Source organism: Paramormyrops kingsleyae, chromosome 11 (genome assembly GCF_048594095.1).
Source record: "Paramormyrops kingsleyae isolate MSU_618 chromosome 11, PKINGS_0.4, whole genome shotgun sequence".
Lineage (NCBI taxonomy): Eukaryota > Metazoa > Chordata > Actinopteri > Osteoglossiformes > Mormyridae > Paramormyrops > Paramormyrops kingsleyae.
In genome coordinates, this window is record NC_132807.1 from 11,261,282 (window position 1) to 11,287,536 (window position 26,255).

Consider the following 26,255-nt stretch of genomic DNA (forward strand, 5'->3'; position numbering starts at 1 on the left):
CATAAATAGTTGACTCAACTAGCAGGGGTTTTTCAGTGCAGTAAGGAAATCCCCACCACACCTCAGCAAGAAGACCTTTAGAATTTAGGATTTGTTGTAGGACAGAGATTGATCATGCAGACATATATTAAGAAAGATTTTAGGAGCAGCAGTAGCAGAGACTCACCTGTAGCCCTGGGAGTCTGGATCTACAGTCCAAAGCAGAATAAGGTTTGTACCTGAAACTCTCACCTATCCAGGAGGGTCTTTGTAAGCTCTCTGGAATAGTATATTACAGGGTCAAGCTTCAGGTGCTGATCTCATAAAAAGGGTTGAAATGCTGCCCCTCACGTCAAGTTCTAGAACTACTCATGACAACAGAATAATGTGTGCAGTTCATGCGTGTGCTACCCTAAGAGACTGACTGCAATCTCTTTCAACTGTTTGAGGGCTCTGAGACTTTAAGCTCCTGGGGTTCAGCAGTGCAAAGCTTTTACTGAAATCCACACCCTGCCAGCTATGCTTACAAAACAATAAGGGTGCACTGTCCTGCTGAAAGAGACCACTGCCATCGGGGAATACTGTTGCTATGAAAGCGTGTACTTGGTCTGCAACATCTTTAGGTAGGTGCTATGTGTCAAAGTAATATCCACATGGATGCTAGGACCCAAGGTTTCCCAGCAGAACATTGCCCGGAGCATCACATTGCCTCTGCAGGCTTCTCTTCTTCCCATTGTGCATCCTGGTGCCATCTCTTCTCCAGAAAAACAACTCAATCTGTGATGCATTGTTCTGATACCTTTTAGTCATAGCCAGCATTAGCTTTTTCAGCAATTTGTACTACAGTAGCACTCCTGTGGGATCAGAGCAGACGGGCTAGCTTTCGCTCCCCATGCACATTAATGAGCCTTGGGTGCCCATGATCCTGTTGCCAGTTCACTGGTTTGCCTTCCTTGGACCACTTTTGCTAGGCACTGACTAGGCCTTTCACGATAACAAATTTTGCTGGACGATAAATTGTCCCAGGAATTATTGCGATAAACAATAATATCGCAGTGACGTCATGTCCGCCAGTGCGAAATACGGCTCACTTGCTTCCGGTTTGAGTAACTATGAGCGCCAGAAAGGATAAACTTGTGTTTCAGAAGCTAAAAAAACAACAATAATAATTTCCTAAGTGCACCACATCCTCAAAATACAATCGAGTTTCCATGCACACCTCTGGGAAATTCGGCAAATCCAACATATTTATATTCACATTTCATATAATTTATATGAATGTATAGTAAACACGTCTGCCTAGGTGAAATTGATAATTATACTCGGATGATCATCATAACCGATTTTTTCTTCATGTCTCAGTCTAACTGACACATGTATATTTCTTACATGAATAATAGGTAATAAAACGGACAACATAACTAATTTTGATTGCAAAATACAGTACAACCGTTTGAAACGCTTTTCAAATTACAGTACTGTACAAATTAAATTACTGAACTGTGTATAATTAAAATAAGCTATATAATACAGTATAATACTGTACCTAAATATTCAATTTTATTTATACAGCGTATTTTCACAACATTGTCTGAAAGCATTCGCTGCAGCATCTCCGTGGCTCGTTTTATGGCGGTTTATCATAAGCTTTGATGAGTCTATATAACACAAATCTGAATATTGAACAGCTTTAATTAGAACTCTGACAAATTACCAGTGCTGCCATACTTTTACACTATGATGTTTGTCGTGCTTCTTCATGGATCTGAAGCAGCAACCTCTCCTGTTCCCGTGTTTCTGCTTGACACTAAGAATAGCAAAAACAGATTAACGCAATGTGTACTTAAGCACATATAGAATATACTAAGTTAAACATTCTCCGCTAGAATGACTGGGGATGTTCATAGTTACTTCATTGCCACATGCATACACTATCACTGTCCGGGAGTAACCCCCTCAATGTCTATAGCTAACACCAGCCACAAAGTGGAACGAATAAGACTCCCCTTCGCATCCGTGGATGTAAGACAAGGTAAACATCTTAAAGCCCTTCTTCTAATTTACTCGTTGGTATTTTGGAGAAGGATTTACAAAAGCGATGTACGTTGTTGATCATAAGTTTGGGGAAGTCCTGTAAACGACATGTATAAACCAATGCCATTTTTCACAGACCGGAAATGAGCGAGCAGCATTTCCATGAACACGGAAGCTGATGTGCAAAGAGTCCACTGACATGAGAGTTCATGCCTCAGTACTAGTGATGTGTCGTTCGTGAACAAGACGGCTCTTTGAGCCCGCTCCTGTTCAAGAGCCGTTTTATTAATGTTTATAGAATTGTCTGGGTTTTTGAGCTGCCTAAACATTAAGGATGACAGTGGCCGGAACACGTTGTCTTCCGAAAAAGCCCGCGTCTTATTTTTAAGAAGCTCAAATCAGGTCACGCTAATCAGCATCAGGTTAAACGAAGACAGGGGCGGGTTTTTTAAAAAGAGCCGTTTAGGAGCCGAAAGAGCCGGTTTGCTAAAAAGAGCCGATATTCCCATTTGGTAGAGAGAGACACGAGGAAAACAAACAATCATGCAAATGAAAATGATTGCGGCCGGAAAAATTATCGACCTCATTTTAATTATCGTGCAATTAATTGATTTATCGTTTATCGCGACAGGCCTAGTACTGACCATGGGTGTTGTTAGATCCGATCACTGGGGTTGTTATTTTACCCACAATGCCAATCTTCTTTCAAAAAAAGTCAAGCCCCAGGTAAACTTGAATTAGCCCCTAATTTTTTCAATAGCTAGAAACACCCCTGATACTGACCATTGCATACCAGGAAAACCATTTTAGAGATGTTCTAACCCTGTTGTCTAGCCATCACAATTTGGCCCTTTTCAAAGTTGCGCAGATCCTTACACTTGCCCATTTTTCCGGCTTCCAGCACAACTTCAAGAACTCTCTGTTCACTTGTGGAATATACAATGCCAGCCTTGACAGGTACCGTTATTCACTTCACCTGTCAGTTGTTTTGATGCTATGGCTGATCGGTGTATGTTCAACTGGTCATTTTTTTACATGACCTATGATGCCAACCAATTCAATATAGTTTTCCCAAGGCAGCTTCTGCCGTCTGGCATGTAGTAAAAACTGAGCATTGGTAGTCAGCCAATTCAGTCAATCCTTTCAGGACAAAGTTTCAGATCGATATTTTCTTCAGAGAAGTCTTGCTTATTCTCCTGAAACAAATAAAAGAAGAAAAGATTATATTTGTTATGCACATACAGATTACTGTAAATCAATACAACAGAGTGGCCAGCAAGTAGAATATAATGTGCTGGATCTTCAGGAGCAGAATGTTGGTATCCTAAGATGCTATATGAACATATACCAGCTAATAACAAATTATTACATTCATTTTATATTGAGTTTCCAGTTTATACAGTTCTTCAAATAACTAAACCAAGACTGACTGCCAAAAGTATGCAGGAGAACCCCTAGCAACAACATGGGTTGTTAAATGGCGTTCCTTTTTAACTAATTCCCTAAACATTTGATTGAGAAGCTAATTGCATGTCAGGAATAAATATCAGAACATATATCACATAGAGTGGAGAAATAAATTAAGCCATATTTCTCTTGTGCTAAATAGATATGCCAAATGAATGATGACAAGAACCATCCAGTGCTTGCCCAAAAATTAAACCAAGAGAGGTCAACAGATTAAAATATATCATGCTCCATCATTTCTTCAGTCAGCTGATGGGTTTTCAACATGGACTATTGGTGTCATTCCAGGTAGGATTTTTTGTGGCTAAACTTTATCATATATGATGAATGTGCAGACACATAACAACTTACATTTTATCAGATGTTTGGTTAATCTCTTTTGTTTGGTCCTCTGGACTAATGTTCCACTTCAGTGGAACTGAGTGCAAATTGTTACTTTTTAATCATACTGTACATGCATAGCTGGCACTTGGCTACAAACAAGTGTTTTCATAACATGACTGTGTAAGACAACCATAGTTTGGAAGTCATATGTACTTGTCATATGTAATAAACATAAAAGTATGAGGTATCTGAGGAATATGATGAACAGTTTGTCACATAGAAAAAAATAACTGAATCACAGGTTAATAAATTACGTTGTTACATAAAATTACTAAAAATACAGTGTGGGCTTGGTTCTTTTTCTTGATTGTTTTTACTGAAAGATTTATAAGGTGCTTTTAAATGGTCTACAGAAGTGGTTTAAATGATGAATAGAATATTGTTAGAAGCAGTGGGAAACCCACAGTCAACAACTTTGGGCATTACCCACCCTTTCATCTGCTAACCTCTCATCCAGCACAGGGTCGCATGGAGAAGTACTTCTAGAAAGCAAGGATACACCCCAAACCAGATGTTAGTCCATTGCAGGGTGCACACCCACACAGGCTTGTAATCATATCTTTGTGGGGACTCTCCATTCATTTCTATGGGAAAAACTCTAATCCCAAAATGACGACCTTAACCACTACCCAACACTAACCTTAACCATAAGTAACCAAACAAAATACGAGACTTTTGACGTTTTTACTTTTTTGATTGCATTCATAGATCTTTGTGGGGACCCCCAAAACATCAAAATAACAGGTTTTTATTCCATCATGGGGGGCATTCAGTCCCCACAATGTAATATAAACATAACACACACACACTCAGCAACGTAGAGACACTGATTCACCTAACCACTTGTCTTCGGATTGCATCAGGATATTTGAGTAGCCTAAGGAAACCCACAGAAACACAGAGAGAGCAGACACACTCCTTATCCACAGGGCAGGCGCGGCATTCAAACCCCCTAACCCTAAAGATGTGAGGCCATACTTCTGTTTCTTATTTGATTTATCTCATTATACAAATAATTTCTTTGCTTTAAAATAATGTATTCTAAAGATTCTGAAAACTGTTGTAAGGTTTTATAGTTGAAAAAGTATGGAATATATGGAATCTTAGTATTCAGTGACTATATCTTTATGCTTTGCCAAATCCAGCAAAAAAAAACATTTTGGGGTGTGCAAAATTTTGACCATGTAAAAATGCCACTTTCTCCTGCATTTTCATCCCAGTTTCAGTTTTGTTTTCAAATTTCTGTTGGCCTTAACTGAACACAGCGCCTCAAAGGTGCATGTTTGGAACTCACTATTCCAATTTCTTTATGTGTTGCAGGTTACACAGTATGATAAAGGATAAATAGTGCCTAGTTGAGCAGGAGCCGTTTTTCACTGATGGCACCAAACAACTTGCAAACGCTTGAATAGACTGAGGGGGGCCAAGATACTCTAGACGAATTGGCAGAACAGTGGCAATTACAGTCAGTCTGTTTGCTCCAGCACTCAAGGACACAGCTGGTGGATAACGCAGCTCAAATGCAGGTTATTCTCCAGGAATAGCAAGGGTATCTTTAGCATTTGAGCTACTGGGACGTGCAAAATAGAACATACAAGTTTTATATGGTGTTTGTAACAGTTGATAATTAATTCAACATGTAGCCCATGTTTTTATTTATGTGTGTGGACATGTCATGAAATTCAGTGTCGTGGAAATAGCATTAGATACCTTACAATTTTGAAAAAAAGTTCTTAAAAATGATTTTTATTGTTAAATGAAACCATTAATGCTGATCTCTGACTTGGCAATACACAGAGAAGACCTCCGGGGTTGTCAAAACATTGGTAAGTTAATTTTCTTATATCTGCTAAGGGTAATATTCACTTAAGCAAACCATTCTATGATTAAGTAATTTTATTAAATATTTATCGCCATGATGCAATGGATTGTATAACCCTGAAAGTACCTTGTGAAATATGCAGTCAGACAGAAATGGTTTTTGTTTTTGATGTGATTCTAAGCCATTTTATTATCCTGGTGCCTTTTCACTGCAAACAATATTTAAAATATTTTTAAAAGAAGGGAACAAAATGGCACCCTATGATAATCAGACTTTCCTGCTTGCATTTTTATGCATTTCACCTTGCCTTTCATTCCAGAGACATCTCCTGACTCAATGAATAATTCCACTTGAAAGTTCAAAAATCGTTGTTGTCTACACCTGGGATACATTATGTACTGTGCAGTAGGGAAACTGGTGCTTATGGCTATTGTTTAAGTTCTGTTTTTCAAATAGACCAGAATAGATTGTTAAGAGAAATACTCTGATTCAGTTGGGACTTAATCCCTGATGTACGGTCCCTGGCCTAACAGGTAGAGTAGTGCTTGTCATGTTTAACCTGAATGTAGCAGTGAATGGAACCTCCCCCTGATGATTATTGCTTTTATCAACAGGATGAATAATATAAAACATTAGTTGGGCGAGGGAACCTGTATGACGGTTGATATATCATCTGGGATCTTTATTCCACGCAGTGCTTCTATGAAGAGCTTGGATTTCACAAAACATCTGAAAACAATGTAGATTGAGTAACATGTTTTGGTTTGTTGCCTGCACAATCAGTGACCGGAGGGAGAGTGAATCTGCTCTGCCCACTTGTGACACTGATTTCCTATGTAACAGCTCTCGGGTAACAGGAAAAGCCACAGAGAAGAAGTAAGGTCTTCTGTTTAATTCCTTCTGCCCACACCCTGACCATAAAGCCACCTGTCATCTCTGCCTTTGCTTACCCCTTCCCAGTGAAAACCTGTTACTCTTCCCATTTCCTTGTCAAGAGGGAGAGGAGAGATCCAAAGCACCGGTTTGATTATGATGGTTTTAAACTCACTTCCTGAACATTTTTCTCTGGGGTGCAGCACTAGACAGAGCTTTATGTGTCATGCTGTAAATCAGCACCACAGAGGTGCTCATCTAATGCCTGAAGGAGCGTCCCGGGTTAGAAAATCAATGGGCGTGCCATTGAGCTGAAAGCGTTACCATATATACAGAGCCTATATGCCAATTATTGTCATGCCATATTTGAGCTGAGAAGCTAAGAGACTATTCAATGAATGAACAGTTATATACATCTTTTATTGTACGTGTAAGTGTCAGGCAGTAAATCAAACATACATCAAAAAGCACACTGTAATTAAAATGAATGTGTGGTTCAGTCACATAGAAAAATATTTCGAGAAAAAAAAATGATCCCTTCAATGAATGTTCCACTTAGGATTGTTTATTATAGCTGATAGATGTTTTGCAGAGGCAGATTTATGACAGTGTTTAACATCACGCATGACGGGAATAAGACTAGACTGCAGTGTCTCTCTGAAGGTCATAAACTACAAGGCTGCTTTAGGGTGATCATTTTAATGACAGCATGTTTTTTTCCCCCTCTCTTCTGCCTTGTGATGCAATGAGATGAAGCAGAGCAGTCTGACTAAATCTTAGAAGATGAACGCCCACGCTGAAATACGAGTGAATGAGAGAGCATTAGTCTGCATATGAGGGTGCACAGGCCCCTGACTCGCTGTATGATTTTTATGTCATCTGGGAGAATAGCAAGAAACAGAATGTGCTGGAAGGATGCAAGGAAGCACTAACACTTATCTCCTTCAGATCATATTTCTTCACAAAAAAGCACTTCATTCATTTGCCCAATCAACAAAAAAAGGCCAGTTGCGTTTTTTCTGATTTATTTTTTAAAATGTATTTACTGTCAAACAGTGCGTGATGGCTGCCTGAGATAATGTGGTGTGTGAGGAAGAGATAAAATATTAAATCAGCTGAAGGGACATTCAGCTGAGGCATCACCCAGGGAGAGACAGGTGGTTGAATAACTGCAGTGCTTTGAATTGCACCCACCTCTCCTTGAGTAACAAATCGCACTGAGAGCTCGGTGATCTCTCCTGCCGTTGGACTATTCTCGATGTGAATTATTTGGGGAATGAACAACAGACACACAAAATATCATATAATACCAGCCCTGTCCATAAAGAAAAAACATGGTTCTTTTATCTTAAAATCAACAGATAATAGCATGCAAGACATTTCTAATCATATATACACTCACCTAAAGGATTATTAGGAACACCTGTTCAATTTCTCATTAATGCAATTATCTAATCAACCAATCACATGGCAGTTGCTTCAATGCATTTAGGGGTGTGGTCCTGGTCAAGACAATCTCCTGAACTCCAAACTGAATGTCAGAATGGGAAAGAAAGGTGATTTAAGCGTGGCATGGTTGTTGGTGCCAGACGGACCGGTCTGAGTATTTCACAATCTGCTCAGTTACTGGGATTTTCACGCACAACCATTTCTAGGGTTTAGAAAGAATGGTGTGCAAAGGGAAAAACATCCAGTATGCGGCAGTCCTGTGGGCAAAAATGCGTTGTTGATGCTAGAGGTCAGAGGAGAATGGGCCGACTGATTCAAGCTGATAGAAGAGCAACTTTGACTGAAATAACCACTCGTTACAACAGAGGTATGCAGCAAAGCATTTGTGAAGCCACAACACGCACAACCTTGAGGCGGATGGGCTACAACAGCAGGAGACCCCACCGGGTACCACTCATCTCCACTACAAATAGGAAAAAGAGGCTACAATTTGCACGAGCTCACCAACATTGGACAGTTGAAGACTGGAAAAATGTTGCCTGGTCTGATGAGTCTCGATTTCTGTTGAGACATTCAAATGGTAGAGTCAGAATTTGGTGTAAACAGAATGAGAACATGGATCCATCATGCCTTGTTACCACTGTGCAGGCTGGTGGTGGTGGTGTAATGGTGTGGGGGATGTTTTCTTGGCACACTTTAGGCCCCTTAGTGCCAATTGGGCATCGTTTAAATGCCACGGCCTACCTGAGCATTGTTTCTGACCATGTCCATCCCTTTATGACCACCATGTACCCATCCTCTGATGGCTACTTCCAGCAGGATAATGCACCATGTCACAAAGCTCGAATCATTTCAAATTGGTTTCTTGAACATGACAATGAGTTCACTGTACTAAAATGGCCCCCACAGTCACCAGATCTCAACCCAATAGAGCATCTTTGGGATGTGGTGGAACGGGAGCTTCGTGCCCTGGATGTGCATCCCACAAATCTCCATCAACTGCAAGATGCTATCCTATCAATATGGGCCAACATTTCTAAAGAATGTTTTCACACCTTGTTGAATCAATGCCACGTAGAATTAAGGCAGTTCTGAAGGCGAAAGGGGGTCAAACACCGTATTAGTATGGTGTTCCTAATAATCCTTTAGGTGAGCGTATGTGACACATAAAGACCACATGCATTAGACTAATGGAAAAAAGCCTCATTAGTATTCAATAATCAATATGGATTTTATATATATATATATATATATGTGTGTGTGCATATCCTTAAATTACTCTTTTGATATACTTTGATTTTTGAATTCTGTCTATGAACCACAAAAGCACATAGGCGCAGATCATCACTGGAGCCCTTTAATAAATTAATCTCTAATCAGGAGCCTAACATTACTATTCTAGACACATACTCCGCTTCCACTCAAGCCAAGCTCAGTTGTCATCTGAATCGCGCCACAATAGCTTGCCGTTTCTGTTGTGGCTAAATCTGAGAAGAACAAAGGAGGTGTGCTGTTTACCTTTTCCAAATGCATTGCCAAACTCCAGGCAGATTTTTTTGCGCACACTTCTATTCATCCTTTGTGCCCTGCTGATGTCATAGTAGCGAGATATATCTATTTATTTTTTAGGTAAATGTTTGGATTCACCAGGGATCTAATTCGAAAATGTAAATCTGTCTCCCGCATGACCTAGAGAGCAATGAATTAGCATGAATGAGTCACTGCCTTGAATAAAGCTCAGATAATGATTAGCTTTGTCTCAGCTTCATGTGAACAGATGCTCTCAATGAGTGCCTGGTGGAGTAAATTGCCTTTATTAAACCCCGTATTGCTGGGATGAGGCAGACTGCCATTTTCTCATCCTGGCCAGACCTCTGAATTCTTCTATATAGCTATTTGTTAGTTTCAGTACTGCCAACATATTCAAAGGGAAGAGATCTTAGCCAAAGCTGGATTGACAGATGACCTCTGGCAGGTGTGTTGGGAAAATGCCCTTTATGTCAGCCAGTCAGAATGTTTCCTGCTGAGGTGTTAACCATCCATCTCAGTCCAAACTAAACACAACAGATGACTTGTTTGTTTCAATACAAACATGCATTATGACATCAATTGTGCCATCAGTAATAATTGTATACAGTGTTCAGCAGTTCTATTGATCCTTTCAGGTTATTCATGAATTTCTGCATTGAATTCAGACTGAATTCTATTTGTTCTGTCTTCGCAGACCTTGAAGAAATAATATATTGCCTAAATTCAATTCTTGGCAGACGGGAATAACAGGATAATTTGAAGACTCAACAACATGTTTCCAGTTTAAAAGTTTCATTTGTCCATCATTTTCAGCCAGGAAGTGAGCACAGTATAGCACGACAGTATGAATCAGGACTAAAGTGGTGCTGTTTTTAATTTGTGGATGAGAGGCCAGGTACAGCATTCTGTACCATGAAACACACCCACTCAAACATGCATCTTCCTAGGCATATTTTGGCCTTGTCATTTGACTGTCAAGAGAAATGGCCCTCAGGTTTGAAGTAGTAGGAGGTAATGGATCCAGTCATTTCAAATTTGGTTTAGAAAGTTCAGCTTATCATTTGGCCAAGCTGTAATTCCAATTCCAGCCTGACAGAGTTGTTATATTTTGTATAAAAAAAATATTTCCAGCTGAAGAAGCACATACACAAACGCGTTCTGACATTCTATGTCCTACATACATATCTCCACTGAGCAGCACTGAATTGAGAAAAGGTATAGTGACACAGTGTTTTCATTTCTGTCCTCAGTGCGCGCCTAATGCGCCGCACACTTTAAAGAAATGCAGAGCCTCCCTATGATTCACAGAACAACAGTGTCCCCTACAGATGGAAATGCTCCAATGTATGTATGTGGCTGAATAGCATAGTAGAGGGTGAATGAAAATGAATGTATGAAAATCACTCCAGTCAAGTGAAAGAGCAGATAACCCTATATTCATGTAGGGTGGGGCTTCTTTCTGTTTTATTTGTACTTGGCACGTATGGGACAAAAGAGAAAGTTAGAAAAAAAATATGTTGATCTTTAATGTATAATTTGTCATGAACCATATGTTGTACATAATGCATTTAATAATCATTTATTTGAATGCATATAAACCCTACAGTTAGCGGTGGGTTTGTTGTTTCTGAACCTCTATTCAAAAAGACCCTTGCATGGAGCCAGCAGGGGGTCCCCAAGACTCAAGGGCCCCACAAAAATGCATTATTTGAATGGTAGTAAACACTGCCACAAAAACTGCCATAAAAACTGCCACAGAAAACAAACAGAATATAGCATGGAATTCTTAAGTACCAGATTAATATATGAGTATCTGACTAATATTAAAATAAGCACTTACATACAATTAATATTTAACAAAATATTAACAGAATACATTTTTTCATCATGTTCCTTTGAATTGTTAACATCAGGTTTTGATCCCTGTCGGTTAATATTTTACTGCAGTTACATTATTCACTGATATCTGTTCTTTAGTATGTTTTCTTCTTGTGTAAAGGTAATCCTGTTTATTCTTGTAAAAGCCTAATCAGGTCTTTCTAAACACCAGTTAGATTCAATTTTACACGCAACACATGGTGGATATACAAAGAATAATATTAACCATTTATAAACCATTTTCATGGAATATAATAGACATATTGAAACACTATATAAAAAATTAAATACAATAACTTTAAACCTAAGAAACCATTCACAAGTCCCTTCGGAATGCATCACTAGTGGTCCAGACTGGGCCAGGGAAATTTATGGTACAACATACACAAAATGTTCACCACCTATGTTCCAGTGCAGGAATGAATATATTTTGCTGAGGTTTTGTAAAACAGTACATCAGATCATAATGTCAAGTGAGGTAAGCTGCCCATGGAACTTCAAAATATTGGGAAAAATCTGTCATGTAACCTGAATATTGCCATCTACTGTTGCTCTCACTGCAACAGCCAGGCCAAATAATATGTAAGAATTGACTAATTCCAAAATTTTGAAATGAAAAATACATACAAACATGTCAAAGAGTTTCTCAATAAGGTCTGTACAAAGTATTGACTGTAGTATTGAATCTTCCTATGCATTCAAATTTCATTGTGACAGAACAAAAATATGGACGGAGTCAATAGGTATATATGAAATATCTGCCAGGTATCTTGATCCTGAAAAGAAATAACCACTGCAAGTGTAACATATTTCAAAAAGGTTCAGATTATAGGAAACAACTACGCCATCTGCTGTTGTAAAATTGTAAAATTGAGTAGAATTTGGGCAATCTTATCCGTAAAGGGCCGGTGTGTATGCAGGTTTTTGGGATAACCTTTAACCCTTGCGTTCTGTCGGGGACAATTTTTTTGAAAAGAAAGCGCACAGATGTCGGTGACCGGTTACCTGGTTCCGCTGGAGGAGTTTGGCTCCGACTCTGGCCTCTGAGGCATCCACCCCGACCTCAAAGGGGTTCTCAGGGCAAGGTTGTTGGAGCACGGGGACAGAGCAGAAGGCTCAGTCAGCCTCTGGAGTCCATACTAGGCGGGATCCAGATCCTCGAGTGAACGATGTGAGGGGTGCAGCGACTTGACTAAAATTGCGGATGAAACGTTAGTAGAAGTTAGCAAACCGCAAAAATCGTTGTAGCTCCTTGATGGTGCGGGGAGGTGGCCATTGTTGAATGGCTGCCACCTTTCTCTTGTCCATAGAAACCTCTCCAGGCTGAATGATGTAACCCAGGAACTGCACTTGGATATGGTGGAACTCACATTTCTCCCCTTTTGAAAAGAGGTGATACTCTCGGAGTCTATGGAGAACCTATCATACATGGTTGACATGTTGAGAGAAGGACGGGGAGTAAATCAAGATCAAGATCATCAATGTACACCACCATGAACCAGTTGACCATGTCCCGGAAAACAGTGTACATGAAGGCTTGGATTATAGAGGGGCTGTTAGCCAACCCATACGGCATCACCTTGTATTCATATTAGCTTGTGTTGGTGATGAAAGAAGTCTTCAACCCCTTACGAATTCTCACCAAGTTATAGGCACTACGGAGATCCAGCTTGGTGAATATGGTGGCTTCACGGAGCTGTTCTACTGCCGAGGGGATTAGCGGCAGGGGTTCCCATCATTGAACAATGATTGCAGACTTATTTATGCACTTTGGCTACCCTACATAGGCCAACGTGGACAACGGACTCATTGATAGACTTTGTCTTCATCCTTAATCACAGCGTACACCTAGCTTTAATGTTACCATGCCCAGGGGGGTGGGGCAGCCAGTTGATGTTGGACTCCCAGAGGTTTTTATTTCTCCTTACTTCGGAGTTTTTGGTTCCTCTGCTCCATTGTCATCTGGTTTTATTTGTTTAATTTCTTTCCTTCTTTTTCCCTGTTTCGCATTACTCTCTCTAATGATGTGATGTATTACAACACATTGATGTAAAGTGCCTTGGGATGACTCGGTTGTGAAAGGCGCTATATAAAAATAAATTGAATCGAATTTACTTGAATTTTCTGTTCCAGTATGATTGTGCCCCAGTGCAAGGTCCATAAAGAAATGAGCTGTGGCCTGCACAGAGCTCTGACTTGAACCCCACCAAATGCCTTTAGGATGAACTAAAACGGAGATTGTGAGCCAGACCTTCACATCCAATATCAGTGCTTGACCTCACAAATGCTCTTCGCTTTTCTTGATGAAAACGCAAGAATTCCCACAAGCACACTCCAAAATCTTGCGGAAAGCCTTCCCAGAACAGTGGCCACTGTTATAGCTAAAGAGAGGGGACCAACTCCATATTGAAGCCTTTGGATTTAGAATGGGGTGTCATAAAAGTTCCTGTAGGTGTAATGGTCAGGTGCCCCAATACTTTTGTCCATATAGTGTACATCAGTAGAGCTTTTTCATAATTTTCACAAATTGATTTTTAATGAACATAAAAGCACTAGGTAGATCATTATGGAACCTTCTGGTTACTTACTCCATCCATGTGCAAATGTACTGTACCTGTTACATTCCTTGCAAAGCTATTTGGTTCCTTTAAAAAAAACGATGCATAGAAATGGTGCATATTTTACGATTTATCTTTTATTAAAAACCCCAATGCTAAAACTTCAGATTCTGAAGGGTATTAAGCATTTTTCTGATTACCAAAACTTTAAAGAATATCATCATTTCAACATATACTTACTGTAATATATACAGTATATCATGTAGTCTGTGGTCATATTGTCCTCTGCTTTGTACAGAAGGCACACATGAGATCACATGAGTGCCACATGAAAATGTACACTATATTGCCAAAAGTATTGGGACACCCCTCCAAATCATTGAATTCATGTGTTCCAATCACTTCCATAGCCACAGATGTATATCAAATCAAGCACCTAGGCATGCAGACTGCTTCTACAAACCATTGCGAAAGAATAGGTCACTCTCAGGAGCTCAGTGAATTCAAGCATGGTACTGTGATAGAATGCCACCTGTACAATATGTCATGAAATTTCCTTGCTAGTAAATATTCCACGGTCAACTGTTAGTGGTATTATAACAAAGTGGAAGCAACTGGGAACAACAGCAACTCATCCACATAGTGGTAGGCCACATAAAATCACAGAGCAGCACATGTTCCTTCCTCATCTGCCCAGTCTGAGCTGAGGCTGCTGCGATTGCTGTAGAGATTGCTGGGATTGCTGCACTTTGAGGGAATCATCCAACATTGTTGTTCTCGTCCAACATTAGTGTCTGACCTCACAAAATGCTCTCCTGTTAGAATGGTCACATAAACACACTCCTAAACCTTGTGGACAGCATTCCCAGAAGAGTTGAAACCGTTATAGTGGCAAAGGGTGGCCAACTCCATATTAAAGCCTACGTATTAAGGGGATGTCATTAAAGTTCATATGTGTGGCATGTTCAAGGCATGTGTCCCAATACGTTTGGCAATACAGTGTATTTTACACAGGACATGTAGTTTGCAAGCACAGGTACATTCATAGTCAATAGTCATTACATTTTAAAATGGATAGTTGTGTAATTTATAAATCTGACATATTACAAAGACAACTCTTTGCAAAAGTTGTTGTCCAACATATTTCTTCTAATATTCTAGTTATTATATATATAATATTTAATTTCAGATCTTAATGATTACATAAAGTTTTAGCTTTTTTTTTTACTAACTATTTACAAACATAATTGGTTATTTGATTGTTTATTACTCTTGGCTGTCTTGATGTAGCGGATGAACACCAGGTGACAACAGGACTTCATGATCCTACTGCCATGTCTCAGGCTACACGCTCTTTCTTTGTGGAGGTCGTTATGAATTTGCTTTCTTTCGCAGAGCAGTTCTTCTGAACCCCTTCCTCATTTATTAGCGTCACCATCTCCTGACCTTTTGCCGCGGCAGCCTTGCTCTCAGACGTCTCCTCAGAGGCGATTGTCAGTACTGCATGCTTACCACACAAGCTGCAAGATCACATGAATCAGTTATCACACGATCTGCTAACAGGATGCTGAGCTTTTAATCATAGCAGCCTTCAATATTACACAACTGTGACACCGGTCCATGGGAATGGTAGGTTAACCATGGGAAGCAGAGGAACACCTACCTCTTCCTAAACGAGACAGCGAAACACACAAGGAGGATGAGAGCCACAGCAAGAATTACAATCAAGATGATAACCCACTCTGTTGGAACATACAAGAATGTAACTATGAGTGTGACAATCTGGTTCTAAGTAAGAGGAGAAAACTACTCGAACCCTTAAAATGCTAAATATTTATACCTCCCATTTAAAACCATAAAGTAGCTTTTATCTCAAACAATTAAATATTCAATATATTTATTACATGACATTCTATACATTATTTAACAAACTACAGGCACAGCTACTATATCTTAGCATTATTTCAAGATTACTATGAAAACAATGAACAATAAATTTCACTGATGCATTCCATATAGTTTTTATCTATTTTTACAGTAATTTTCCTTACACTACACGATAAATACATACTAGATATTTTTATTCAAATCACAAATACACTATGGTCAATTGATACAGAAACAATTGAAGAGAGATAGGTGTCATGCCTTTGATTGGATAATTCTGTTTTTTGTGTCTGTCAGGAGCTTCACCAGAATTTGACTGGGTTGTGGGTTCTATGATCCCTGGTGTGGTTTCCATGGTCTGCCCAGCGGCTGTTGTGACAGAGCTGACAGGCCTGGGATCTGAAGTGCCTCTAGGATAAACAATGGCAGGATTCTGATCCAACGTGAACAAGCCTCCAGGAATATCTATGAACATAAGAACATAAGAAATTTACAAACGAGAGGAGCCATTCGGCCCATCAAGCTCGTTTGCCGAGAACTCGGCTAATAGGTCAGAGTTGTTAAAATTTTATCTAGCTCTGATTTAAAAGAACCCAGGGTTTTAGCTTGCACTACACTAACAGGAAGACTATTCCATACTCTAACTACATGCTGTGTAAACAAGTGCTCTCATATCCATTTTAAAATGTTCTCCCACTAATTTCCACCTATGGCCAAGAGTTCTAGTATTTAAACTAATATTGAAGTAGCCACTTGGCTGAACAGCATCCAGACCTGTTAGAAACTTATATACCTGGATCATGTCCCCCCTTAGTCTCCTTTGCTTGAGGCTGAATAGATTCAGCTCAGCTAACCTCTCTTCATAAGACATTCCTCTAAGACCAGGAATCATTCTTGTACCCCTACGTTGAACCCTTTCAAAGGCAGAAATGTTCTTTTTAAGGTAAGGTGACCAAACCTGCACACAGTATTCTAGGTCGGGTCTTACCAAGGAATTGTATAATCTTACCATGACCTCCCTTGACTCCATATACCTAGAGATGTAACCCAACATCCTATTGGCCTTTTTAATTGCTTCCCCACACTGGTGAGAGTGAGACTTTGAAGCATCAACATACACACAGAGGTCTTTCTCATAATCAGCTACCTTTATTTCAGTGGAACCCATAAAATATCTGTACTGTTTCTGCTCCCTTCATGGATTACCTTACATTTATGTACGTAAAATTTCATCTGCTAGGTATCAGCCCAGTTGCTAATTAAGTCAAGATCCTGTTGTAGCATCTGTGCTGCTAGTTCGGTATCTGCAAATTTAACCAGTTTACTGTATGCATTGGTGTCAATATCATTAATGTAAATTAGGAACAATAGTGGTGCTAAAATTGAACCCTGCGGTACCCTTCTGGTACAGCACTGTCGCTCTTTATGAGGTGATCTGTCCCATGTATGTCAGGAAACAGGGCCGAGAAAGCTGCACACAAGTAAACAAAAACATTTTGGGCAAAGAAGTTTTTTTTTTGTTTGCAAAAATGTGTTGATTTTTCACAGAGATTGTGTTATATAAAGATTTGCTCTTGGAATAGTACTGCATAGTAGCCAAAATAATATATCCACATATTGCAATAAAAGACTTAAACACAATCTTATTGAAATTAACAAGTAAACATAATTGTGATTTATACATCTACTGACCTGTGGTTAAACTGTGATCTGGAATTGTAGAGCTGCTCTCTGGTTTTAAGGGACGAACCACCAAATCACAATTTTTCTTTAACAAATCTGCCAGAAAAATCAGAGAGTCATTGTTTGTGCTAGAGAAAGATTTATAATAAATGTACATAAAACACAAAGCTCTATACTTGAGGAAACAATGGAATCATACAGTAAATATACAGCATATAGGCAGTGTGCTGAATGTATTCTATCAGCCCATATCGATGTAGGAAGATTTCCACACCTGAATGTGGAGTACAAATACAAGAGAACATTTTTTCTCTGATTATTATTGCACTTTAATTATTAGCTAAATCCATTACACTTCCCTGGCTCTAAAATTACAGTAGATATTGTGGTACCAAATTCCACTTTGTAGTGAGATAGAAAGCTCTCATACCTGACTTGTTATAGCAATACGCATCATACTGCATATCTGATACTTCATCATAAAAAATGGCTCCAGTCAGATTGGATGCACAGTTTGAATGCGATGTGTGTCTAAGGATCACGACAGTCCTGTTGTCTATCCAGCCATATCTGTGAAAGAATGGTATACAGGTGAGGTATATTCCTGGATGGCATGAATTGTCCATAGGGCACAGCAGCGTGTCCGTGTGCCTGCCCTGCAATAGACTGGCATCCTAGCCAGTGCATCCCCCTGTAAAACCATTTACAGGATAAACAAGATGGATGGATATACTTTTGTTGTCAACATTAACTACAAATTCAATTAGGTTAATTTATCTTTAGCATTTTCGTTATTATACTTTCTCCGTCACCTGCATATAAGTTTATTTATTTGGCAAGATCTATGAACAACCTAAACAAACTGATCATATGATCATGTCAGTATTGCTTTACATTAACTGCACCATCATAGTGCATTTATAATGCATTTGTAGAACATGTCACCTTCATAATGCATTCTTGGAACATTCATAAGCAGCATTAAGTATAGCTAACATACCATAACAGCTTAACATACATTAATAACAAACATGATATGATATGATCAAACATTATAATAATATAAAGTAGGGCTGCAACAATTAGTTGACATAATAGACAATGTTGATTATAAAAATTTGTTGACGTGGAATTTTAGTGTATATGCTTTGTATTATAAAACCACGTAATTCATTTGTAACTGCAATGCAATACAGGACATTCTGGGGGCAGTATCGCTTCCATTGTTTGTCATGTCAACATTCAGTACTAATGAAGAAGAACATAAGAATAACGGCAAAATGGAGAGAAAGTCAGGGTGAAGAAGAAGCAAAAGGGCAAGACTGAAACCTTCAAAAGTATGGGAGCATTTAATCGAAAATAAATAAAAATAAATAAAAAATAATTTTAGAGTATTGTAATGTTTGTTAGTTTACCTGTCAGAAAACAAGGTCTCGTCATGGATGATGATTGCTAAGCAAACACTATGACTGCAGCTCTGTCTGATCCAATAGTAACACAGAGAAGCAAGCAATGCCTAGATTTCAAAGCTGATCAGTGGAGCCTATTAGAACTGGCAAAAGCTCTCCAGGCCTTTGAATGTCCCACTGTCCACTTGAGTGGTGAAAGTTATGTGACAGTCTCTGCCCTGGCTCCTCTGGTCAGAGTGTTCCTAAGCAGGCCCTCCAGATAGCTGCTTCAGAGGGGATCACTGCATGCTGGTCAAGAGGGGTCACCGTCACACATGATAACCCAAGCAAACAGATCTTTGAAGCTGTACTAGATCCATGATTTTGAAAAACTGAAATTCCTGACACCAGAGGAGAGGTTCAGTGTTCAGAATAAAGTACAAGCTCTGGCCTTACAGTCCATGGATGGGAGTACTACTGTGAATAACCAGCGCTGCGGCGGGAATGAAGAACTCCAAACAGCTCTGTTTCAGCTGTAGATTCACTGTTTCGATGTGACTCAACAGACAATGACAGGATGCTGTAAGCAATGAACAGGATGTGCACAACCAAGTGATCACTAATGAACTAAGATTTACTTATGTAAATAGGAACAGTGCATATTAATAAACATTTAAAATCAAACTGAACATGCCAGATTTAGCCAGCAGGCATTTTCTATCTGTTATTCCATGTCAGGTGCTGATGTTCTTCGGAGAGCAGCCCATCTCAATGAGAAAGTCCCCTGTCTTGGTGGAGGTTGATTGAGGTAAAGTTTCTAACTGTTGCATCATTAGCCAAATCATTTTCGTATATTCCTGCTACTTCTACTCCCTTTGAGTGTCTCTTTTAAGCAGCTAGGAACATCACCTCAAAGAAGAGAGCCAGCCTCACATTCCTACACTGCAATTTAAAATGATTGCAAACTACTGTTAATAGTCAATTCTTTTTATGTACATTTGAAGCCTTATTTGAACTTTAGGACTTCCACACCCAACACGATTTCAAATAGGGTGGATTTTTTTTTTTACTTTTATGGACTTAAATGTCACTTTAAGCAAAGTTATTCTTTAGTTTGTTTAGGTCCCACAGAGTCATAACTTGCACAACCTGCAAGGCAGGTTTACAGGCTGCTATTTTAGTTACTTATTTACATATACTCTTTTTGTCAGGGTCAGCCCCTACTGTGGTCCTACCGTGTCCCTTCCCCGTTTGACCAGCAGGTGTCGCTGGTCATCCCGTCCTTCATGTTAGTCTTTGTTCTCCTCTGTTACCTGTCTGGTCATGTGGCTCAATGTGTTGAGCATGTGGTTGTCTGTGTGCCCTTCTGGCCTGAGTACCCTTCTGTTCTGTGTTTGAATCCTGCCTCCTGTTTTTGTATTTTGCTCCCTAGTGTTTCATTTTAGTTTCTTTAGTTCTTGTGTCTGATTTTGTAGTTGGGTTTGATTTTGTTCCTTGTGCCCCTGCTTGTGTCTTTACCTGTTTAAGTCCCTAGTGTTGGTTTCTGTTTCCCTGTGTCCTTGGTAAGTTCTTAGATTCCCTATTTTTAGTTCCTTTGAGTTCATTAGATTCACCTGTGCCCTGTTTCCTTGGTTTTGTTAATTAGCCTCACCTGTCCTGTGTTAGTCTCGTTACCCCTTAGTATTTTAGTTTCTGCTTCTGTTCAGTTCCCCAGTGGTTCATTGTGTGTATTGTTGCTTGTCTAAGCTTTGGTAGTTTGAAGTTAGATCTGTCTTATGTTTACCTGCCCAGTTTGTTTATTTGTGATTTGTAGTCTTAGTTTATTCCCTTTAGTTTTTGACCCCTCGTGGTCCTTTTTGCTTTTGTTGTGTTTTTCTGTTTTATTTAATAAACCCCTTTTGGTTCCTGGAGCCCTAGCGGGTCGCCCACCCTTTTCCTGCACTATGCCTAGTTGCCGTACCTGAGCTGCCCGGATCCATGACACTTTTTGTTCAAAAGACTACTTGCACTTTAATCTGTAAAATTTAATTAATTTCATTTTGTTTAATTTTTATTCTGATCACATGTTACAAATACATTTCAATAAGCTATCAAGCTTATGTTTCAAATTCACAAATTTCATGGGTCATTATTTTAATTTGCTGTGGGAACATGTTATGTTATATCATGTCATGTCATATCATGTCATGTTGTGTTAAGGCAGAGATTGGACAGGGTGACATTCACAGGTGTGCAGACTTCAGCAGGTCAGGTAAAATATGCATTGGAGCCTAGAAAAGGAGCCACGCCCACAGGCAGCAGAGATGGAGGGCGTGACAGAAAATTGTTCACTAATCCACTTATCAAAAAATAAATAAAAAAACAACTGACAGATTAGTAGACTACCAAAATAATCTTTAATTGCAGCCCTGATAATTATTAAGTTTGTTATTAATGTATATCAAAGCTGTTATGATATGTTAGGATGTTAAAGTTTACTTATGCTGCTGATGTTGTATGAATGCATTATAAATACATTATGAAGGTACAGTTAACGTAAAGTATTACCATCACATCTGATCCAGTAATGCAATAGATGCATTCCTCTTTTATGAAAATGCATTACACAACAACTAGATCTTCCTAGTAATAGTTTTTTTGTCATAATAACTAATATGGTTAGTTCAGACATTTAAAGTTTGCTCACAGATGACTTCTTCATTTGTGCCATGTGATTTGCCCTAGATAAAAACAAAACCAGATTGGCAAGACAGAAACAAGATTTAACTACGCACCTATGGTGCTTGGCCCCCAAATTATGTGTTTCAGTACATGTGCTTTGTTTTAATCCTTCCTCTCATTCTAAATCTTCTGCAATGTGTCCTGCTGATACGCTAACCTCCTGTCTTAGTTATGGTGTTCTCAGACAACATAAATGCTTTATATTCGTACATCATTACCGCATAATTACTACAACGTCTTGGTTAGGGTGTTAGGCAGGGGCACACGCAGGATGGGATGAAGGTCTGCCACAGGGCAAACGCTCATACAGGCACTGTGGGCAATTTAGAAGTGCCAATTAGATTAACTGCATGCTTTTAGACCAGGGTTATTCAACTCACGGTCCTCGAGGTCCGAGCACTGCTGGTTTTCCAGCCTTCCTTTACCTGTCAGTCAGGTGTGAAGCCTCTGACCAATCAGAAGCAGTAATTATTAAACAACTACCTGGGAGAACTGAAAACACGGCCTGGATTTGGAATCGAGGTCCAGAGTTGAAGAACCCTGTTTTAGACTGTAGGTGGAAACCCTAAGAAAATGAACATAGAACATGTAAACTCTCTCACACACACATGCACACGAATGGTAGAGAGATTTTAACCCCCAACTCCGGACACATGAAAGCACAGTGATATCTCATAAGCTTCCATACAGTCCTACTATGGTAATTGTACAAAGTCAGAGCCTCCCAGGCTCACCTGCACGTCTCCATGCCTGCTTTATAAGCCTTAATGACCTGCTCCTTGTCAGGCAATGTCGCGCTGAGGTGAAGACACAGCTGCTCGGCCTGTTCGAAAGTCAACGAGTAGCGGTCCCTCCCTTCCACGTGGAACACCCCCATGAAGCTGCATCCCCGAGACAGTTCTGTAGAGACAGCATAAGAATGAACATTCACTTCCATCCATACTAATTGCTTCCTATTTTTAGTTTTGTGCTTATTTTCCTGTCTTTAGCTTTGAATTTAATTCAAACAGGATTAGATCACATAGGCACTTTACAGAACCATTAAAAAAATAATCCATTCATCTCCATAACTGCATATCTAATACAGGAATCACAGGTCACAAAGCTAGGAAAAGTTTGGATCAGTCCATCACAGTCTATCACAGGGCACGACAGTCTACCACAGTTCTTTCTTCCTCTTTGCGTGGCGAAAGCTCGCAACAGAATATATATAATATTTTTTTCTAGGAGGGGCAGCTTGAGTCAAATAGAGCAGGCGGGCAGTTGCCCGGGCAACCTTAGCCCTGCCTTGTGCACGTCCCTGTTTCTCATGTCCTACATCATGTCTGTATAACTGACAGAGTAAAGCTGCAGATGCACCAACATGAAAAAAGCTTAAGCCTTCATTTATTTGAATGAAGGAAGGCACAAAATCCACAAAAACACATCTTGCCTTAATTGCCTCAAGCATATTTAAATCCAGCTGAAGTTTGATCAGCATCATGTGATTGACCTATGTTCAACCAAAATGAGAGGAATGGGCAGCTTGACCTTTTTGTAGTTGTAGTAGACTGTAGTTGTTTATGTATTACACATAAATATGTATAATCTAAAGTTTATATAACTGTGATCTTCAATAGATTACTTTGGCATTAACCTTCCGGTCCCAGGCTATTTTAACTTTTGATCTGCAATTTCCAGCCAAACTCTACTGTTCCCCTCTAACTGCTAAAATGGTGAGATGAGTATTCAGATCCTTTGAAGTAAATTCAGTACTGTTACAAAATATGCTCAGACTCAAAATCTTATGAGTTTATTATTTAGTATTTTTACATCTGAATTTGGTGTGCATGTTGCTTTGTAGTTGATTACAATTGTCAGTAGTGAAGAAATTCTTGGCCACTACTGAGGATATAGTGTAATTTTACAGACATTTCCGCTTTAGGATTGACAAATGGGTCAGTTGTACAGAGGATATAGTGTGAGTCTATGTAATTCTCCAATTTGGAATGAAAGGAAATGTCCATGAATGGTACATAGGATAAACTGTGAATCAACAAAATCATTTGTCTTTGATTAACAGAACTGTCCATGAATGGTACAGAGGATATACTATGAACCTATGGAAATTTCCATTTTAGGATTAAAGGAAATGTCTGTAAATTTAACAGAAAAGGTAGTGGCAATTTTCTGGCAGGACGTGATCCATTTTTTTTTTTACAGATTTTTTTTACAATGTAGCATGACACTAATGAGCCACGCCTGTTACTTACTGTCTTTCCTCCCATTCTCAACCCTCGCCTTAATCATGCTCAGCTGCCTCTTGTTTGCACCCTTGTTAGTTATGTATTTAAGTGCTTCCCAGTCCTGTGTTCTCCAGTCCAGTCCTTTGTCCTTCAACCCACGACACAGTCCTTTACACTTATTTTATAAACATAAGCATTATATCACTGACCCTGTTTTTGTCATAAAACCCAGTCTTATAACTTTTTGTTTTTATGTGTTATTTCAGTTGAGTTCCATGGCCATGATCCATGTACTGTCACAGAGAAAAAATAAAATATGACACCATTCACATTTTAATTGCTATCTAAATTCGAAAATGGTTGCTTTATGTCTCGTACATTCCCCAAATACCCATGGTTAAGGAATAAATAGAAAATGCTTGAGGAATGGTCAGAGAATTGTATTTGTAACAAGAAGACTGAAAATCCGAGGTTGGATTTAAAAACTTTTCATTTACCTGCATGTTAATAGCAATTGTTGTATATTTCAATAAAATTAAAATAAAATTAATAAGCTAATTAAAATTAGTAGTTCAATAAATACTTTGTTAATTACAGGAGCTTGTTAGTGCCGACGGCCTGCTCCTACAAACAATGAATCATGTGGCAGTTATTCAGTGCATAAAGCCAGCAGACAGGGTCAAGAGGTTCAGTTACTCAACAAAGCTCAACAGAGCTTTAGGCTGCTCAAAATATATGTGATCTATGTGATTTTTAATTTGTTATGGTTGTTTGTGCCAATCCAGTCAGTTCTGCGGATAGAAACATCTTCTTAAAGATAGCAATCAGAGGCGAATGACCACACTTATTAAGCAGGATGCAACCAAACTTCAAATGGAAAGCTTCCAGCACCTTGTGGAATACATGTCTTTAAGAATTAAAGCTGTTCTATAGTCAAATGGAGATCTTAGCCTCTACTAGACAGGTGTACATGAGCCACAAACAAAAGAATGTTCACTTCGAAAACAATATTTCTGGTCTGTTGAAGAGACCATGTTTTTAATGTGGTCCAAATATCAAAATCTCTTGGCATTGGAATGCAATTAATGTTCTTTCACTAAGCATAAGCTGTAGGATTTTAAAGCGAAAAGCTCAAATGAGCAGTGAATGCCACACATATCTTACCAGTCAACAGAGTCTACAGGTCACACAGTATCTCACTCTGGGTACTACCCATCCGTTTTCAGGCATGAATAGAATGTCACACCCACTGGACGCAGGAAGATTTCATAAAATGACCACTAAATCTGTCAATGAGTTGCAGCACATGTCAACACAATAAGGCAAATCCAAACCTGTTTATTCCAGCAAAAGTTGCAAAGCACTAGATGCCAAAGTTTGCAAGAATTTTGCTTGCTCCAAAATCCATAGGCAGATCTTTTAATCTTTGCTAGACCATAAAAAGCTCATTAACAGTTCTGAAGAATTACTGGAAAGTACTTCATTTAAAATTTTGTTGTCCCCTCTATAAATTTTGTTCATATGAATATCTTCTGTTTTTCACTTCTCTGTAAAGGGAGATTACAGTGTATTCTGCTATAGATGCCTAAACCACCCCATCATCTCATCTACGAAAGCACAGACAGTCTTCATAAACACGTTACTAGCTTTACTAGCTTTCATCCATCACGTAGACAATACTCTACCTCCCAACAACACCGACCAATTCCAGCAAAGACACACACTTGCAAAACAATATATGTGAACAATGAAATTCTTTTAAGGTTGAGAAGATCAAATGGAGATCTACGCACAGGTATGGTCACTCACCGGGAACTGGGTCTGACTTGGAGAATGCCAAAAACTCAAATGTGACAGCAAATGCAAGAGTCCACATCCTTATTCTTCCAACAGGTTGTGGGGAGGGGGATCGGTGATATGGAAACATGGAGCTTGCTCCTTTCTCAATGGGTTCAACTTCTTGTTTGTGTGTTGGAGAGTGCACACACAGTAGTGGCTTGTTACAGACTTACTGTAGAAGCAGTTGTTGAATACTTCCCACATCTCCCTCCCTCTCCGTTACTGAAATGCACCCCCTACTTCCTCTGGATAGCTTTCCATTTATAAACACATAACACTAGTTTGGAAAATATGTAATATTTTTTCTTGTTCTTATATATATGCATGTCACAAATGATAAGAGAACAAAATCTATAATAATGTGAGCTAGTTTGCAGTTTGATCCCGTGTCTCTCTTTCAGACACAACAACCCACAAAGAAGGTCTAGAAGGATTAACCTAACTATAATAGAAGCATTCTCCATTTGCCTTGGGTGATGGGAAATTAGATGTTTGGATTTTGAGCCACTGACTGTCAAATATTCTACTGGAAACATAA

General features: G+C 39.1%; 1 protein-coding gene and 1 long non-coding RNA gene across 2 annotated transcripts; both read right to left on the bottom strand.

Annotated features, from left to right (window-relative positions):
* Nucleotides 1-14,093: 14,093 nt before the first annotated feature.
* LOC140593387 (uncharacterized) lies at nucleotides 14,094-15,718 on the bottom strand. The gene is made up of 2 exons (XR_011993685.1): nucleotides 15,638-15,718; nucleotides 14,094-15,494 (listed from the first exon to the last, which is right to left on the bottom strand). It is a non-coding gene; the product is annotated as an uncharacterized lncRNA (long non-coding RNA).
* A 345-nt stretch (nucleotides 15,719-16,063) lies between these two features.
* On the bottom strand, nucleotides 16,064-26,058 carry LOC111840301 (CD44 antigen). Its single transcript, XM_023804964.1, has 5 exons — nucleotides 25,688-26,058; nucleotides 22,388-22,553; nucleotides 17,975-18,114; nucleotides 17,554-17,640; nucleotides 16,064-16,326 (listed from the first exon to the last, which is right to left on the bottom strand). The coding sequence occupies exons 1-5, from the start codon at nucleotides 25,803-25,805 to the stop codon at nucleotides 16,064-16,066; spliced, it is 774 nt and encodes a 257-aa protein (XP_023660732.1). The 5' UTR covers nucleotides 25,806-26,058.
* Between the last annotated feature and the right edge of the window lie 197 nt (nucleotides 26,059-26,255).